The 20,508-nt window shown below is 38.2% G+C and overlaps 1 protein-coding gene across 3 annotated transcripts in view; it reads right to left on the bottom strand.

The window, feature by feature from the left end:
- The window catches only part of magi3a (membrane associated guanylate kinase, WW and PDZ domain containing 3a), a 178,459-nt gene that overhangs the window by 69,555 nt on the left and 88,396 nt on the right, over positions 1-20,508 (bottom strand). For 2 of the 3 annotated variants that reach the window (XM_048177380.1, XM_048177379.1), the window contains exon 2: positions 7,657-7,773. In XM_048177380.1, the coding sequence (XP_048033337.1) occupies positions 7,657-7,773 (117 nt within the window). Of the gene's footprint in view, positions 1-7,656; positions 7,774-8,523; positions 8,542-20,508 lie in introns of those variants that run through there. The other variant, XM_048177383.1, reaches the window with a different exon arrangement.

Raw genomic sequence — 20,508 nt, 5'->3', positions numbered from 1 at the left:
GACGTCCATTGTACAGACAAAGAGAGAGAGAGAGATTTTTCACAATATCTTCTTTTGTGTTCCCCAAGAAATAAAGTCATACAGGCTTGGAGCAACATATAGTGAGTAAATGATTTTCAAATAAAATCTAGAAATGTATTACTGACCATTGACTGCAATTAAATAACAATGCTGCTCCTCACTGTCCTTCACTTTTACTGTGATTAATAACTTACAATTAAATCATTATTTGATTATTTCAACTTGACTGAAGCCTGGAAGATGAACTATGACAGTTCATTTTGACATTACTGCTACTACCGGTGATAATAAATATAATTAGACCTGTCCATCATCTGGCTCTCAGGCCCGATGCTTATGATTATACTGGATGGAAAAGTGTGAATGGAGGACTGTGTGTTGAGGCATGGGTCTGAACACCCTGTAACAAGGACAATGGATGAGAATGACATTAGAGATTCCAGGTCGGCCCACACACTGACATTGTGTCTCATGCAATGTTGAGCCACAGCAAACAAAACATCTGCTCAGACCTGGTGTCCATTAAAATCCCAAATCACAGAGAGACACATGCCAGATACTGGACTTGTGTAATGAAAATCTCTAAATCAACAGACAGAGACCAAATTACAGTGGGTAGATTTTTACATTTACTGAAAATTCTCTGAAAATATACTGCAAGGGCGGTTGTTGCCCTTTATAATACGGTTAGTTCCTTTTCTTTGATTCTGATTGGTCAACAGCTATGTTTTATTCACGATAAAACACGGCAATGACCGCTTCACTCAATGGTTCTGTGTATCACTACACAACACCCTTAGCAACCACTCTTAGCAACGTAAAATGTATGTTCTCAATTGATTTTGTTCATTGAAGCTTACTGTATTATTGTGAGAAAGAGATTGAGTGAGCAAGTTTATTACCTGCATTCAGATTTAGCATTTTCCTTCAGGTCAGTCCTATGTTCATAATAAAAAATCTGTTTAAATGTCCGATGTATTATCTTGTCCTTTTAACAGTTAAGGGGTTTTCCCGTGACTGACAGCGCTAGTCAAAGCATTTGTCAGTTGCGTCTTGTTCCGTGTTCACAAAAATTCAGTCTTTTCAATATAAAAGTCTTTGCTACTAAGTGACACACTCACACAAAAACAGTCTTTGTTGCCATCTAAAGGCGTAATAATGTAACTTCTGTTGCTGTTCACGGTCAGGGACTATTTTTTCCGGCGGAAGGAAGGCTTTTAGTGATCTTACTTCATGAAAGTTGCATTGATTTATTTTTTGCCTTTAATATTTGTATAGTGTGGTAACCGTTTTATAAAAGCAATAAGGTACTCGAGGCTAGTGCTGTATCGCTTCGCGTCGTGCCTAACAACGCCCTTTAGCCATGACTTATTCACGACACAGCACAGCCTCTCATACCTTATTGCTTACATAAAGCCAGACATATGAAATGATAGTCCAAAAAAAAAAAAAAAAAAAAAATTTAAATGGAACATTTTATTGAACGTTTAATCAAAGTATTTTTTAAAAATTTTAAAGAAAAAAAAGGTTTGCATGTGTGTGTTTTTATCAGGCTTATAGCATGATATAGGAGAATATGAAGCTCACTACATTTTATTCAGACACTCAAACTGAACAAAAGTATGCAATTTGGGGCAGTTGCTGATATTTACATGACTAAAAATTAGATGAAATTCTGATGGCTTTTAAAGTAAATCAATGGTAAATATAAGCTGTCATTCTACTCTCTATATAATAATGGTCTGGTTTCACAGACAGGGCTTAGCCTAAACCAGGATTAGACCTTAGTTCAATTAGGGCATTTAAGTACTTTGATAAACATTCACTAGAAAGAAAACATTACTGGGGTGCATCTTGGGGTGCAGACAAAAAGTTACTTTCAGTTAAAACAGCTCAAACATACATTTTAGACTAGAACTAGCTTAAAGATGCCCTAGATTCAAAAATTTAATTTACCTCGGCATAGTTGAATAACAAGAGTTCAGTTTTGAGACAATGGAGTCTCAAACTCCATTGTTTCCTCCTTCTTATATAAATCTCATTTGTTTAAACGACCTCTGAGGAATAGGCGAATCTCACCATAACACCGACTGTTATGTAACAGTCAGGGTGTACGCCCCAATATTTGCATATGCCAGCCCACGATCGAGGCATTACACAAGGGCAGCCAGTATTAACGTCCGGATGTGCACAGCTGAATCATCAGACTAGGTAAGCAAGCAAGGACAATAGCGAAAAATGGCAGATGGAGCAATAATAACTCACATGATCCATGATATCATGATATTTTTAGTGATATTTGTAAATTGTCTTTCTAAATGTTTCGTTAGCATGTTGCTAATGTACTGTTAAATGTGGTTAAAGTTACCATCGTTTATTACTGTATTCATGGAGACAAGACGGTCGTTATTTTCATTTTTTAAACACTTGCAGTCTGTATAATGCATAAACACAACTTCATTCTTTATAAATCTCTCCAACAGTGTGTAATGTTAGCTTTAGCCACAGAGCACTATCAAACTCATTCAGAATCAAATGTAAACATCCAAATAAATACTATACTTCCGCGATTAGACATGTTGCATGACGAACACTTTGTACAGATCCATTTTGAGGGTTATATTAGCTGTGTGAACTTTGTTTATGGTGTTTGAGGCAAGCGCGAGCTCTTGGGGCGTGAAGCACGAGATTTAAAGGGGCCGCACACCCTGAATCGGTGCATTTAAAATGATAGGCAGTTAAAAAATTAATTTAAAAAAAAACTATGGGGTATTTTGAGCTGAAACTTCACAGACACATTCAGGGGACACTTAAGACTTATATTACATCTTTTGAAAACATTTTTTTTTCTTTGGCACCTTTAAGCCTTGTCTGTGAAACTGGAGGAATATGTCTTAAGATGACATTTAAATGCTTGGTTTCATGATAAAAGCTCTGTAGTTAATTATGGGGCAAAACATGTAATTCAATTTAATAAAGTGATTGAGAGATGTACAACTAAACATTGGCTCAAGCCCAGTGTATCATATTTGATACATTTTTAGAATGTTTTTCTAAGAGATAATAAACCTAAGTTGCTTCAGTTCAGTAAGTGTTCATCTTGAAATATCAACAACAATATCAAAGTTATTTTTACAGATGGTACTCAACCAGAATGTGTTTTTTTTGTTGTTGTTGCAGAGGTATCGCCACGGTTGTAGCGGGAACCACTAAGTGGCACTATAACCATCGACTTTCACAAGTTCTGGAGTAGACTTATCACAGCTCGTTTTCATGAGTAGAAGTCAACCGCACCATGTGGAGATTACCCTCTGCGTCACCTGGTGGTGATTTGGTGAGCGAGTGTCATGTGACTGGGCTGTATTTAACGCCACAGTCTCACGCTGCAATACGTACTGTATGTTTACTTTATAAAAATCATTAAAGATTTAACAGCAAACACCTGAGGGTGGACATTTTACTTGCTAAATATGCAATGAATCAAACTATTAATCAGATGACAGAGGGAATGTAATATATTGTGTGTTTTTCAGCAAAATTGTAATTATGTTCATAATTTAGAGGGATTAGAAATGTGTGTATCAAATTTGATACAATAGGCTTAAAGTCGTAAAATCACACCCCAAGTGTGTGATATTTTAGTTTCTTTAGTCTCTGGATATTCTTTCATCTGTGGTGCTCAAAAAAAGATATTCTGAAAATCATTTTAACTGTTTTTGTCCATAAAATTTGACTTTCAATATGGAGAAAAACACAGAGACATTTTCAAAGTATCTTCTTTTTTGTTTCATAAAAGAAAAAAAGTCAAGCAGGTTTGGAACGACATGAGGGTGATTAAATGACAGAATTGCAATTTTTGGGTCTATTCCTTTAATACTTTGCATTAAGTGTTTTTTGAAATATCTAACCCCAAGTATGAGAAATATTAATAGTGATAAGTACCTTAACCAACAGCACTAATTAAAAGATTACACCACAGCCCAAGAGAAAAAAAAGCCCTAATTAAAGATATGCGAGTAATTAAGGCATATGTTTCACTAATTCACTGGTTTGTGGCCAGACCACATATTCTGTACAAGATCAAAACACATTTCGCAATTATGTACTGGTTCATTGGCATTGATGTTTTTAAAAAAAAAAAAATCATTGTTCTGTTCCAGACGGTCTGTATCTGAAAAAGTTGCCAAGAAATTACTGAGCCAATACTGGCAAGTAATTCTGCATTACCTAACAAGTTTAATCGATCATGATTACGTGACATTAGCTCAAACAGTACAGACATTGGAAGTATGGAAACTAAAATTGGCACAAGAGAAATAGGGAGAGAGGGAGAGAAGGAATGATTTGTCATAAAGCAGGCATCAGTGGCCTCCGGCATCTGCTCGTTATAGCAGGCAAGTGGCAGGAATCAGGATTAAACACCCTTTTACACCAAGAATGATAACTATAAGGACAACTATAACAATATTAACATCCATACCAACGGGACGATAACCTTCTGTTTATTATGAGTGCGAGCTGCAGTTATGTCGTCCTTCACTTTAAATAATAATGATCATTAAACTCAGGTGGGTTCTGATTGGCTATCAATGTTTTTTTCTCATTCATCAGCTGGAAAAAATCGTTCTGAAAGTGATTCCAACGATATCGTTCCTCTGTATCGATATCGACTGAAGACTCTCAGCTGCAGTATATGTATACCAGGGCTGGGTGAAGAGTCTATTCTAGCAGGTGGATAACTGTGGAAAACACATGTGGAGTCTACTCACTCTTTCAATATTCCTTTTAGATGAAATTACTGCGTATAAACAAGCTCTTGGCAGCGGCACTTCAGAGTTCTTAAGCTGTTTTAGATTAGACCTCCATTTATATTGAGCTGAAAATGACTAAAGTGCTATGTGTGGGTTGAAACACCCTGTTTCCAACTTTGTTTGGTGGATCCACCAGACAAATTTGGAAACAGGGCGTTTTAACAAATATAGGACTGCGCACAGATATCTGCTCTAATACAGCTAATAAAATGACTGATTTCACCCAGGGTTACTATATTTAACTAAAACAAAATCATAAAAAAAAACATTGTCATTACTTGAAATAGTGTACATTACATGAAATAATATAAAACTTATTTCAGCTAGTTGCCAAGGCAAGATTTATCAAGATTTATTATTTTCATTTATTTTAACTTATACAGACTTAAAAAGCTAATAAAAATGTCAAAAACATACAACAAAATTGGTTAAACTTTAACTAAAATTAAAATTAAATCTGGAAATATAAAAATAAAAAGTAACTCAAAAATAAAATAACACTAATTTCATCTTTTTAAGCAATAACATGGACATGGTTATAAATATAAGGCCAAATTTATAGAACACAATTACTGGCTATTTTGCAAATAAAAACCTCATAACATATATCTTTGAAATACATTTGTGGTGAATTGTGTATTTAAAGTGTTAGTTCAACCAAAAATGAAATTTCTGTCATTAATTACTCACCCTCATATCGTTCCAAACCCATCAGACCTTTGTTCATCTTCAGAACACAAATAAAGATATTTTTGATGAAATCCAAGAGGTTTTTTATCTCCCACACAAAGCAATGAAATTACCACATTCAAGGTCCAGAGAAGCAGTAAAGACATTGTTAAAATAGTCAACGTGACTACAGTGGTTCAATCTTATTGTTACGAAGAAACAAGAATACTTTTTGTGCGCAAAAACAAAAACTTCTTCTGATGTAGAACATCAGCTCTGCAACGTGTCTTCAACGTAAACTGCGTAGGAGACTAACAGGGTAAAGAGGAAATGGTTAAAGGTGCCCTAGATTATGTTTTTAAAAGATGTAATATAAGTCTAAGGTGTCCCCTGAATGTGTCTGTGAAGTTTCAGATCAAAATACCCCATAGATTTTTTTTTATTAATTTTTTTATCTGCCTATTTTGGGGCATCATTATAAACGTGCCGATTTTATGCTGCGGCCCCTTTAAATCCCGTGGTCCACGCCCACAGAGCTTGTGCTTGCCTTGAACAGTGCCTTAAAAGTTTACACAGCTAATATAACCCTCAAAATTGATCTTTACAAAGTGTTCGTCATGCATGCGGCATGCATGCGTCGGATTATGTGAGTATTGTATACTGTTATATTGTTTACTTCTGATTTTGAATGAGTTTGATAGTGCGCCGTGGCTAACGGCTAATGCTACACTGTTGGAGAGATTTATAAAGAATGAAGTTGTGTTTATGAATTATACAGACTGCAAGTGTTTAAAAATGAAAATAGCGACGGCTCTCTTGTCTCCGTGAATACAGTAACAACAGATGGTAACTTTAACCACATTTAACAGTACATTAGCAACATGCTAACGAAACATTTAGAAAGACAGTTTACAAATATCACTAAAAATATCATGTTATCATGGATCATGTCAGTTATTATTGCTCCATCTGCCATTTTTCGCTATTGTTCTTGTTTGCTTACCTAGTCTGATGATTCAGCTCTGCACATCCAGACGTCCTGCCCTTGTCTAATGCCCTTTATAATGTTGGAAACGTGGGCTGGCATATGCAAATATTGAGGGCGTACACCCCGACTGTTACGTAACAGTCGGTGTTATGTTGAGATTCGCCTGTTCTTCGGAGGTCTTTTAAACAAATTAGATTTATATAAAAAGGAGGAAACAATGGAGTTTGAGACTCACTGTATGTCATTTCCATGTACTGAACTCTTGTTATTTAACAATGCCAAGATAAATTCAATTTTTCATTCGAGGGCACCTTTAAGTTTTTGCACACAAAAAGTATTCTCATCACTTCATAACATTAGGGTTGAACCACTGTAGTCACATTGACTATTTTAATGATGTCTTTACTACTTTTTGGGCCTTGAATGTGGTAATTACATTGCTTTCTATGGGAGATTTAAAAAAAACTCTCGGATTTCAGCAAATATATCTTAATTTGTGTTCTGAGGATGAGTGAAGGTCTTATGGGTGTGGAACGACATGAGGGTGAGTAATGACAGAATTTTCATTTTTGGGTGAACTAACCTTTTAAGCAATGAAGATGCATATTGCATGTCTTCTGGGTACTTTTATTTTTTTACTATATCCTTGTGGCTTTAGAATGGTTAACATGTCAAGATGTGTAATACACAATCTGCTGAACTACAAAATAAAATACTGAATAAAACTGAAGTTTTGTTGTACATGTATGTTTTCACTATGGATGGATGGATGGACGGACGGAGGATATAATGCTTAACTGATCATTAGAATTGCAGCACTGCTCAATGTCATCACTAAACCATGCTTGACTGAAGAACCTGGAAGATTGATTGCCTGTAATAATTTCATCCAATGTATGTATTGAATACCACATAGTGCACTATATGGGGAACAGGGAGCAATTTCATACACCGCTAAAGTGCTGACTGTAATACAGGCTGCCTAAAGCGTTCACAGTACCCATCATACCCATAAAATTACGGACTGAAGATGTGTTCCTGACACCATAATTATTGTCTGAGGAGCCGGTGTCATGGCAGAATCATCTCAGTGTGACCTGCACTAACACATTTAATGAGATCTGAGGATCAGAGAGGATCAGACATGTGAATGTTTGGGATACTCACAGGGAATAGTGCGCAGGTACAGGTTATCTCTGATCACCTGCTGGAGCTTGTGGTCCAAAGAGCCTTTCTGGAACTGCAGGCTGAGGTAGTGACGCAGATCTGTGTTCAACACCTTACCTGCAGATAGAGATTGAATCTGGGTAAATTTGGGTAGTCTGAGTACATGAAACAGCATTTGCAAGCCATTTTAAACCTATACTGTGACATACTGTACTCCGACTTATACAGGATATTCGTTTATTATTATTACTTGATTTTATTTTTTTATTTTATTTTATAATATAACAATGGTATATAATGCAATAATAAAATGCAGAAAATGTTTGCAAGACATTAAAAAAAAAAAGATGTACAAGATCAATGAATGTAAAATTTTAATTGGCAATGCAGCAGTTTTGACAGATTGGAGTGAAGGGGTTGACATCAACTGAAAATTACTTGAAAGTTATTGACGCCTCATATATATAAATCACACTATATAGCCAAAAGTATTGGGACACCCCTCCACATCAGGTGTTCCAATCACTTCTATGGCCACAGGTGTATAAAATCAAGCACCTAGGCAAGCTAGCTGCTTCTACAAACATTTGGAAAGAATGGGTCGCTCTCAGGAGCACAGTGAATTCAAGTGTGGTACCGTGATAGGATGCCACCTGTGCAATAAGTCCTTTCGTAGATTTTCCTCACTACTAAATATTCCACGGTCAACTGTTAGTGGTATTATAACAAAGTGGAAGCAATTGGGAACAACAGCAACTCAGTCACGAAGTCGTGGGCCACGTAAAAATCACAGAGCGGGGTCAGCGCATACTGAGGCATACAGTGCGCAGAAGTCACCAACTTTCTGCAGAGTCAATAGCTACAGACCTCCAAACTTTGTGTGGCCTTCAGATTAGCTCAAGAACAGTGCATAGAGAGCTTCATGGAATGGGTTTCCATGGCCGAGCAGCTTCATCCAAGCCTTACATCACCAAGTGCAATGCAAAGCGTCGGATGCAGTGGTGTATGCATCCGATAAAAAAAAATCCGGTAAAACTGTAAAAAAAAAAAAAAAAAAAAGATGGACGACGCGACGCCGCTTCCTTCCATTGTATTGAACTGAAGCCAAAACGGACGCCGATGGGCGCTGACACGTTACGCAAAAACGTCAAAAAAAAAAAAAAAAGTTTGGAACCTGGGCATGCGCAGAAAGACTCGTCAGTGGAGCCCGGAGGCGGAGTCGCGGTATCAAACTTCCGCCCAGATGACTGCGTCATCATTGATGTATTTTAAATAGGCTACTGTATATAAATTATACGTAATTTAAAATTCTACCTATAAAATAATAGGCTATTCTGTTTCTAGAGCAATAATATTTTTGAAACAGCAAATTCAGTAGATGAACTCAATATAATATGCCTCTAGAAACTCTAAAATGTCAGAAATTGGTCCTGCCATTTTAAATAAAATGTTTAAACTAACGTTACAGGAGATCGATTGCTGTAGACAGTGCTCTATAATTAATTAGAGTAGGCTATCATTAGTTTTATCCTGCTAATTATTATTTTATACCCATAAAAATAATTATAACTGCCAGATAACGATCACCTGCTTTTTTTCCATCATGGCTAATGTTAGGCGTGTTATCTTAACTAATAACGTTTATTAATTAGCTTATGAAGTCCACATTTAACGTTACCGAGAAAAGCTCAGATATCCATTAGATCCTGTAGGTCAGTTAGTACAGTTTACTGCTGAACAGCTCATTTTGTCGGTGTGAAATAACACAGAAATTGAAAATTAATAGTTATTTATCTTCAATCTCCCCTCGAAGCTCCGACAGTCCTCAGACGAGCTGTCAATCAACTGTGAATCACGATGGCACGCCCCGTTTCTATAGCACCAAATTGCTAGCTAAAATCAAACTTATCACAAAAACGAACAATTGAATATAAATCAGCGTGATAACAACTACCTTAAATGACCGAAACCATCTTTCGGAAAATTTTATTTGAAGCATAATTTATTTTTATGTTTTAACTTAAGTCTCATTCGTCTGCATTGAGCGGGCGGGGTTTATGACCTGTACTGCATCCAGCCTTCAGGGGGCGATCAAAGAGCCCGCAGCTTCACTTTTCAGGACGTATGAGGCACACCCGTGTAAAACACGCCACCCCTAGACTCTAAAGCAGTGGAGACATGTTCTCTCGAGTGACGAATCACGCTTCTCTGTCTGGCAATCCAATGGACGAGTCTGGGTTTGGCGTGTACAGTTTGGTGGAGGGGGGGATTATGGTGTGGGGTTGTTTGTCAGGGGTTGGGCTTGGCTCCTTAGTTCCAGTGAAAGGAACTCTTAATGCTTCATCATACCAAGACATTTTGGACAATTTTATGCTCCAAAATTTGTGGGAACAGTTTGGGGATGGCCCCTGTGACTGTGTACCAGTGCACAAAGCAAGGTCCATAAAGACAAAGATGAACGCGTTTGGTGTGGAGGAACTTGACTGGCCTGCACCGATAGAACACCTTTGGGATGAATTAGAGTGGAGACTGCAAGCCAGGCCTTCTCGCCAACATCATTGCCTGACCTCACAAATGCACTTCTAGAAGAATGGTCAAAAATTCCCATAAACACACTCCTAAACCTTGTGGAAAGCCTTCCCAGAAGAGTTGAGGCTGTTATAGCTGCAAAGGGTGGGCCAACTCCACATTAAACCCTACGGATTAAGAATGGGATGTCATTAAAGTTCATGTGCACATAAAGGCAGGCATCCCAAAACTTTTGGCAATATAGTATATACACACACACACACACAATATATATATTTCACAACAAAAATAGCAAGAGAATTCAAACTACATTACAGAACCTTGTAGAATGATATACATGTATTCTAAATACAAGGATTCATATTATGATATAGAAATTTGTTAATCTTGTGATTATTTGATAATGAGTTTCGCTCATTAGCAACAGCTGTGTGGGTCACAAACAAAAGTGAAACATTGTCAGCTATAAATTAGGTGAATATGACTAAATCATGCTAAACTCTGGAAACTGTCCCAGTCATCCTCGTGATTAAATGACAAGCTTGAGATGTGCAGCAGGAGGTCCAGCTGTTTCCAGCAATACAAAAAAAATCTTTACTGGCTTCCCTCCATGAGCATCCAGATGTGTGAATGCATGATGAGCATTAACAAACAATGCAGGTTCTATTGCTTTGCTCTTGCAGCAAAGTGCCAGGAGTTCTGGCGGAGTTCAAGGAAGCGTGGAGGCGGTGCAAGCCATCCTGGAGGAAGGAGGGGAGGAAACGACCCTCCGAATTAGAGAATGAGAGAGTTGGAGCCAAGTTTCCCTTGGCGGCTAAAATATGGGAGGGAGGGCAAGAAAGCGACGCCTCTTTGAGCAGCTCCAGTCTCCAGCTGTTGGTATTACGCAGCTGATGATCTCTGGGTGGGGAGGATGTGCTTTGAAACTGTGCCAGTCACATGGCCGCTGCATCAATAAGCATTGTTTTATACCCCGCAGCTGCTGAACCCGCTCGGTTGTCCTCACAGACCTCTCTGATCACTCTGGCATATAATTACAGGTGAAAGAGTCCCTCGTGCTACTTCAAAAGGGTCAAATCTTTCAGGAGTTACACCTTTACAATGTTCTGACATCTGGAATCAGCATATGCTTTTACAGTCTAAAAGTTTGCAGGGCACAACTATGACATTTGTTTTTCAGTAGTTCTCACTGGTCAAGATCATGTTCATTTCAGCATGACTTAGTATTTGGTTTGTCCCTCTTTTTGCTTTAATGAAAGCGGCATTAAAACGTGTACAGACGATCAGATGTTCTTGCTTTCATTGAAGCTTAAGATCTTTTTTGGATCATTGCAAATCACGCTGGAGAACAATATCATCAGGTTTTACCTAAACTTGTGCAGTTTTAAAGCTGCTTTCATTAAAGCAAAAAGAGGGACAAACCAAATGCTGAAATGAACATGAACTTCATTGTAAATTCAATGTTCCAATCAAACTGAAAAGACGAGTACTTGATGTGGCCTTGAGAGAAACGCTGTTTGTGCCTCGAGACAGAATAAATACAAACATGTTGTGATATCTCCAACTAATTTCGAATGCAAGGTAATCAAAACAAGTCTCTCCCCAAGCAATTCTCTCTCACAGGGAATGAAATGGATGGCCCACTGTGATTGCAGATTAGCCTCATTTCATTGGTCGACTTCGACGCATACTAATTTGCTCCAGTCTAAATGTGCTCAAGAGGCCCATCATTCTCATTTAGAGTTGTGGTATTAATTCCACCTCTATGGCTGTTTAGCAAGACATTACAGTGCGTATGTCTTTTTCATTCTGCACTCACTTTACACAGCGCTCATTTCCAATAGTGTAAAACATGATTTACTGCTGCCGTTCATTAGGGAGCATCTTGGTCCAGCATGGGTGCGTATTGAGCTGCAGTATGAAGTGCTGATCTATGCTGAATGAGGTCAGTTGGGACCGCTAGGGAGGCTCTGTGAGTCATTTTGTGAGACCCCCCTCTCCCTTACACTGACATCACCAGCTCTAGCTACCCACACCTGGAAATAATCAGCAGCTCAAGAGCATGAAACACATTTGGAATGTCATCAGTATCACACAAGAGGTTGTAAATAACAAATGCAAAAAAAATATGGTTATATATCAGTTTAATGTAGTACATCTTTACTTTTAGTGTTTTTTTTTAGCATTTTAATTATACCATTATAACTAAATGTAAACAATTTTAGGGCTTTTTTGTCTTGTTGAAAACCACTGTTAAAAACAATTACTGACAAATTTTACTAATAATAATATTTGTATGATTATATTACAGCCACATTTAAAAAAAAAAGTAATTCTGATGAAATATTTGTGATATTTAATGATATATTTTTCTCAATTAAATTAAGGATATTTGACAAAATTCAATATTTTTCATTATTGAAGGAAATGTTTATTTACATCAACATTTCTCACGCTTCACCCACAATCTGGAGGTTTTTCTTATTTTCTCCCACTGACCTTGTCACAATGCATTATGGAATTTCTTTCTCCACAAAGGATGCTTGAGCCAAAACATTAGCCAAAATAAGGTAGCATAATTAAGTAGCCTCAGTTTTTAAGCAGCCTTCGTGTCACAAGCGTGCATATGATGCCTTAAAATTCTGACTATGTAGGCAACTGCATAGGCTTTGGCATAGAGCAAACGTGTTATAGATACTGTAAGCAATGTTAGCCAACTTGTTAACTTCTTCTAGCCTGAATTAAACCAATCCAGCCTTTTTACAAAAAGACATATCCTCCAAAGATGTGTCAGAAAACCTGAACAGAAAAACAACTGATGGCAGAAAGATGCCTTCAACTGACTGATGTTGTTAACTTTTTCAGCTACAGGACACAGACACAATCTGTACTGAAATCTGCAAGGGACATTTTAAATATAGTATTCTAAAGCCATTTGTTATATAAACTATTACTGAGTACAAAAAGTATACGTTATGTTCACTCATAAATAAAAACTATGCAAAACAAAGGCTCTTTATGTGGGGAAGGCTTTCAAAACTAGCAATGGTTTTCAAATTAAGTTGTACGACAAGGTCCAAGAGCTACACTGTGTAATTCTTTGGATGTTGTAAAACGAGAGGAATTTAGGTCAGGCCACAATAGCTTTGCTTCATCCTTCATCAAGTATTGTACAGTAGCACGCAGGAATGTGCTTCATGTTCCCTAGCAAAATTCTGCATGCCTGCAATTCATACAAATTTAGCTATACGAACACTGTGTGCCAAAAGCCTTTACCCCAGATAGGGCTGAAGATCTTATGCTTTCACAAAAGTTCCTCATGGGAACACTGTTGTGTGTCCTCATACATGGATGTAGCCATTGTTGTTTTAGTGACATTCTCACACATTAACACTCATTCTATAGAAGCCTCGGTCTTTGTTGACAGAACAAGGCGCTCTTTGTGGCTACGCCGTCAGGTAGCGTTAGCGAGCTGTGTCATATCTCTGGGGTGCCACCCTCTGTCTCCCACTAGACCGCACCAAGTTCCAGTCGCTGTACCAGCCAGGCTGCCCATGGGAGCCACGGGATACAATAGCTCCTTTTGTGCCTCATCATCAAGGCATTAGAGCCATTCTCATCAAGGTGGAGGGGGTCAGGCATGGACACAGAAAGAATCCATGACGCAATAACATAGTGCTGGTCTATTCTTGTACAAAAGCCTCAAAGATACCCCTGATTGTCAACTGCACTTATCCTTTTATTACTGAACTAACCCTTTTTATGTGACTTACAATAGTTCCGCTCTCATCCTCTTGACTAAATTACACTAGTCATGGAGGAAGGTGATATCTCCCCAGACAGGCTAAAATGTCAGGGAGTGGGAGTGTGGAATGGAGGTATACAGACTTAGTCGGAGTAGATGCCATATTTATTCTGACCAGAGGCGTAGGAGCGATCTGAAAAGTGAGAGGGATACATTAAAAACCTTATTAGCTTGGCTCATGAATATTAATGAAGTAATGTTTGCCCAATAGTAGATTACCACTTGCACATTCTGTCACTCCACTGCCAAAGTCATTGTACGAGTGGCCCGCTGTATTTTTGTTCGTACAGCAGTTGAATGTTAAAATATGTTTATTTCACAAAAAATTGCATTAGGAAAGCTGTGGGAACACATGGGAGCATAACCCTGTTGCTTTCTTATAGGGATTGCATGATCAACCACTACTGTAGGTACACCACAGTATGACATTTTGATTCATTTTCATTCGTGTCACATTAAATATAATGTCGACACTGCCATAGGTCTATTAACACCGTTTTATCTAAAGCAGAGAATGTTTAGTTTGAAGAAAACAGGAATATCAGTGATATTGAAGTAAATCATCAGCATCAGAAAGGTAACAACAACCATAATTCCAGCTGACTGCATTTCTTCATGTACAACCCAAACAATACTTCAAATTACATGCAAAGACGACTATAGCAAACAAAGGCTGAGCTCAAACAACTGACCAAAATTTGCGCAAACACTGCATGATCATCACATGAGTCTATTATTCATGTATAACCACAGAACAGCCAACTTGAAGCACCTTAACACTTCAACGCCTCTAGCATATCTTCAGGTATGACTACTCTATTATTTGCCAATATCAAACAAAGGAAACACAAACAGACTCTCATATGACTATCAATTCATAGGAGTCTACATAGTCAGACACTATACACCTACAGACACTGCTTACACAACACAATCACCTCACCCCTGAAAAAGCCACATGCTGAGACCCCTTCTTTTATCAATTATGAGAGCCATATAAATGCCACAGATAAACCATCACCGGGAACTAACAAGGCCATGTTATGACAGTGGTCCGGTGGAGATTCACGGGAAGCCCAGTGAAGAGCTAATTAGCAGCCAGAAAAAGGCGCTTGGCAACTCGGGTCCTGCTTGCTCTCTGCTTGTTAGATCTGCAGGGTTTTGTTGGCTTGCAGGGCCCAAAGTGTGCACACAATTCACTCACAAGTTTGCTGGAGAATTTTCGATTTTGTCTGCACTTCTAAAAAGAGACAACAAACTTTTTTTCAGTCTCCAAATATAAAAGCTAAAATGTATGCATTGCAATGTATTCAATTTAAAAAAAAAAAAAAGAGATTCTGGTTCTCAGTACTAATACACACAAACACACACAAATCGGTAATGAAATAAAATTCCTTTCATATAGTTTTTAAATTGCTTTCATAAATTGTAACTATATATATTATAGCACTTTATATAATGCTATATTTCGATAGTCCACAGTTGCAAACTTACTTAGGCTACATTCAGACTGTCAGTCCAAATTAGATTCCGATTGGAATTCACTCCGATTTGGCAAGTGTGAATGGCAAAATAATATCACATGATATGCGATTTTTACAAAACTGTTTTGAGCTACGTTCATATGTGGTTTGAAATCCTATTCAAATCGCATTTCTGGAAATAGGTTTCAGTCTGACTGCTCTAATCGGATTTAATTTACTGTCTCACGCCATATAAAATGTAAACATCAGATGTTTTTATAGGAAACATGCTGAAAGTCGCTGCCGAACCAAAAGGTTGTGTTGTTGCAAAGTGTCTGACGAGCAGAAAATGACAATAACAAAGGAGATATGTTCTGAAACCGGCGGAGATGACAGCACAGAATAAATCCGACATACCAGCCTCCTACGTTTCTGCCACTGCCTCAGAAGCAGCAGTAGTCCAGTGCGTGGCGGCTACACAATGTTATATTGTAAATAAGACAACCTCTGTATTGCAAACGCCTCTATGTTGTAGTTGTTGTTGTTGTTGTTTTTGGCATATACCTACCAAGGCAATGTTATTGCCATGGAAACCAATGCAGATATTCCGGAAAACGAAAGAGCGGCATGGACACACCAATCGGATCTGAATAGTTGAGATACACAATGTGGACAGTCAATAATTTTAGATCAGATTCCAACAAATAATAATCAGATTTGGACTGACAGTCTGAACGTAGCCTTATAGTTAGTACAATGTCTAAATTGGCCTCATCAGACATGTTTAATAACTTGCAGGTGTCTTGGTGGAAGAGTGGAGTAACATCTCACCGCTAGAACTGGCAAATCAAAAACCAAGGTGAAAGTATCTTATGTTCTGCAAACGTTGAATTCATATGCCTGTTAATGCCTTCCTACATACTTATACTGCCTGTGAAGAAGGCATTTTTCAGGTTTTGGGACGAGGCCTCTGTTCTCAACTCCCATGAATCTCAGACAAAAGCTAAAAACAACAGCACCCTCAGGCCATAACACGCTGCGACAGTTTCACACTCAAATGCCTGTGTCCTCAATCATCAAACCAGCAGTGAACATGCCCTGCTTGGCACGGACACAAAACCCAACCACAAGAATGAGGAGAAAAACTGGGGGGGGAGGAATCAAATATTCACAACCACACCGGCAACATCCAACATCTCTTCTGTCTTGAGTTCATAACACTCATAAGTGCACATGTGATATTCATAACCAAGCTTATAGTGTCACAGGAAGCCATAGATGAAAGGAACAATCACACAAAGGAGTCAAGAACAGAGAGATCTGTAGAAATCTTGAGCCGCTGGCTGCCTCCTCAATCCGACCGTTCGGTTTTTGTAGTGTCTGATGTGCTACAGTGTTCCAAATCGAAGCATCTCATATCCTCCTTTCCAATCAGCTCCACAATGGAGCCACAGAACATCCAGAAGCTTTTGAAGGTCCTGCATGAACCGCCTGGGAGAAAGACTGAAATGGTAGAGATAGGTAGAATTAAAGCTGGGCTTCTGATCCTGAAGCTATGTCTATGTCTATGTAGGATGCGTTTGAAATGGAAAAGCATTCGTCATTTCATTCTGTGGAGGCTGAAATGTCTTTCATGACAGATATCAGTGGCACTTGTGGCTGAATTCTTCGAAGAAACATTTAAAACCCCCAAGTTACACAGAGTGTGTGGAGCAGTGACCTCAGCCGTTGTTGTTATGCAGCGCTCGTGCTGTCTGACTGAAACAAGGCCTTGTCAGTCCACACGCCAGCCGCTCTAAACGAGCCAAGAGAAGCCTGCAGGCCATCTCAAGTGTGTCTCGTTACCACATAGATTTGCATAAGTGGATATGTGATCCCGAATACATGTCTGAGCCTGTATCACCCACCTATCTTTATATGAAGTGAATGGAAGTGCTTTTCAATAAAAGGTGCTTTTATACATATATGTGCATACATATAATATCCATTATCCTGGATAAAATATTCTGGATTAAGTATTAAACATCCTCCAGGAAGTGACATCATTTCTAGTGGGAAAACAACAGCAGACGCAAATCAGTATTAGCATTTGATTCATTTTGTTATACACTACCATTCAAAAGTTTGGGGTCAGTAAGATTTTTTTTAAAAATAAATTCTTTTATTCAGTAAGGATGTATTAAAAGGGTCCTTGATTATGATTTTACTTTAAAGGTGCCCAAAAATGCTTTTTCACAAGATGTAATATAAGTCTAAGGTGTCTCCTGAATGTGTCTGTGAAGTTTCAGCTCAAAATACCCCATAGATTTTTTTTAATTAATATTTTTTAACTGCCTATTTTGGGGCATCATTAACTATACACTGATTTTGGCAGCGCGCCGCCCCTTTAATTCGCCTGCGCCGCCCCTGCTTAATTCGCTTGATTCTAGGGCACCTTTAACTTCAGTTAGGTGTGTAAAGTTGCTGTTTGAGCATAAACAACATCTGCAAAGTTATAACGCTCAAAGTCCAATGCAAAGGGAGATATTTTCTTTTACAGAAATAGCTAAGGACTACAACAAATGGCTGGTAGGGACTACAACAAGCTTCTTCCAGGGTTGGTGACATCACAAACCCCAAAATTTATATAAACCCCGCCCGCTTGAACATGCAACAAAGGGGGTGAGGCCATGTTGGGCTACTTTAGAGAAGAGGAAGAGTTGTTGTAGTAGTGTGTAGTTGTGTTGTGTTGTTCCATCAGTGTCCGACTCCGGTTTGAACAATCATTGTAATATGCTGATAATATGCTGTTAAAGCTCCGCCCTCTTCTGGAATGTAACACCGTTACTGACAATTGTCATTTTGGCTGCGGGAGACTCTCCAGCTTTGTTGCTGTTGAGCAACCGAAGCGCAAGCTGTTAAAGCTCCGCCCTCTTCTGGAAAGCAGGGGGGGGGGAGGGGGCAACAGCTCATTTGCATTTAAGGGACACAAAAACAATGGCGTGTTTTTGCTCACACCTAAATAGGGGCAAATTTGACAAGCTCTAATAAATGATCTGTGGGGTATTTTGAGCTGAAACTTCACAGACACATTCTGGGGACACCAGAGACTTATATTACATCTTGTGAAAAGGGGCATAATAGGTGCCTTTTAAATTGATCAAAAGTGACAGTAAAGAAGTCATTTATAATGTTACAAAAGATTTATATTTCAAATAAATGCTGTTTAATAAAATGTATCACGGTTTACACAAAAAATATTAAGCATCAAAACTGTTTTCAACATTGATAAAACTTTTCTTGAGCACCAAATCAGCATATTAGAATGATTTCTTAAGGATCATGTGACACTGAAGACTGGAGTTAAAGCTGCTTAAAATTCAGCTTTACCATCACAGGAAAAAACAAAAACAATTTATTAAAATACTCCTTTCAAAAACATTAAAGGCATATTCATTTATAAAAAAAAAGTCCAGTTGCATTTCATAGCAGGAATGACCCATGTGTACATGTGAATAAACGTGAGTGTATACAACCAGAGGATTAATATCAAAACCGCACAGTCTTGTCTTTGTGGCAACACGCCATGTCGCTCTCTCTGTGGGGAGGAAGAGGAATGTTTTCCACTGTCAGATTGACTGAATCTTGCAGTCGCAAATCTCCCTGTTCGCCTCGGCCAGGATGAGGGAGCTCTCCGAGGGGCCACTCACACTCATTAAAGCCATCCATCACCTCTCTGGCACAGTAACTGCCCATAAGAGAAACCAACCAGTTGGCCGCAGTGAAGTGATCAGGGCGACTAAGCAATGAAGTCGATGTCCAGTTCACATCAGTCTTACACTCCTGGGAAGAGCATAAGCTCAGAGGCCTCCGATCTGAGGGGGAAGAAGCCAAGCGACTCTACTTTTCTCAGGCTGGTGAAAACTGACATTCGGTTTGTGATTTAATCTTTTTTCTTAGAAGCAAATCAAAGCACAGTGAGTAAGGTCCAGAAGGGAATGACAAAGGAAGATCAGATTGTATTCAAGCCAAAAACACTTAAACATAAGCAAAATGTTAAAGTGTAATTTTTTCAATGTTAAAACAACTTTATTCTATGAAACGGCAGCTATAAGCCATGAGTAATAAACATGCTGTATTTGTTTAAATGGCTGGACATGTCAACTACTTGCTCAATTCTTGGAGCAGGACCAGGATTTGGGCAAAAAATGCAACCGAAAGTGAAAAAAATGCCTTGGATTCTTAAAATGCATGGGAAAAAAATGTCTCCATCCATTTCAGGTGATCCAAAAAGTGTAAACACTAGGGTCTTAAACAATTTGTGATCAAACCAGATTTTGGTTAAATACCCATTATAAATGTAATGCGTTCATATGTGAAGGCTAATCAAAAACAACAGTGAAGAACTGTTTACACCTGCCAATCATCCAATGCAATAAAAAATGTTTTTGATTAGATTAAAATTATATTAAAATTATTAAAGGTGCCCTAGATTGTTTTTTTACAAGATGTAATATAAATCCTAGGTGTCCCCTGAATGTGTCTGTGAAGTTTCAGCTCAAAATACCCCATAGATTTTTTTAAATTATTTTTTTTTAGCTGCCTATTTTGGGGCATCATTAACTATGCACTGATTTTTTCAGCGCGCCGCCCCTTTAACAGATGCGCTCTCTCTGCCCCACGAGCTCTCGACTATATATACACATCGCATAAACAAAGTTCACACAGCTAATATAACCCTCAAATGGATCTTTACAAGATGTTCGTCATGCATGCTGTATGCATGCTTCGAATTATGTGAGTAAAGTATTTATTTAGATGGTTACGTTTGATTCTGTGTGAGTTTGAGGCTATGCTCTGTGGCTAAAGCTAACATTACACACTGTTGGAGAGATTTATAAAGAATGAAGTTGTGTTTATGCATTATACAGACTGCACGTGTTTAAAAATGAAAATAGCAACGACTCTCGTCTCCGTGAATACAGTAAGAAATGATGGTAACTTTAACCTCATTTAACAGCAACATGCTAATGAAACATTTAGAAAGACAATTTACAAATATCACTAAAAATATCA

Source organism: Megalobrama amblycephala, linkage group LG24 (assembly GCF_018812025.1).
Source record: "Megalobrama amblycephala isolate DHTTF-2021 linkage group LG24, ASM1881202v1, whole genome shotgun sequence".
Taxonomy (NCBI): domain Eukaryota; kingdom Metazoa; phylum Chordata; class Actinopteri; order Cypriniformes; family Xenocyprididae; genus Megalobrama; species Megalobrama amblycephala.
Note: the sequence above shows the minus strand (reverse complement) of the source record. Positions and strands in the feature narration are given on the sequence as shown.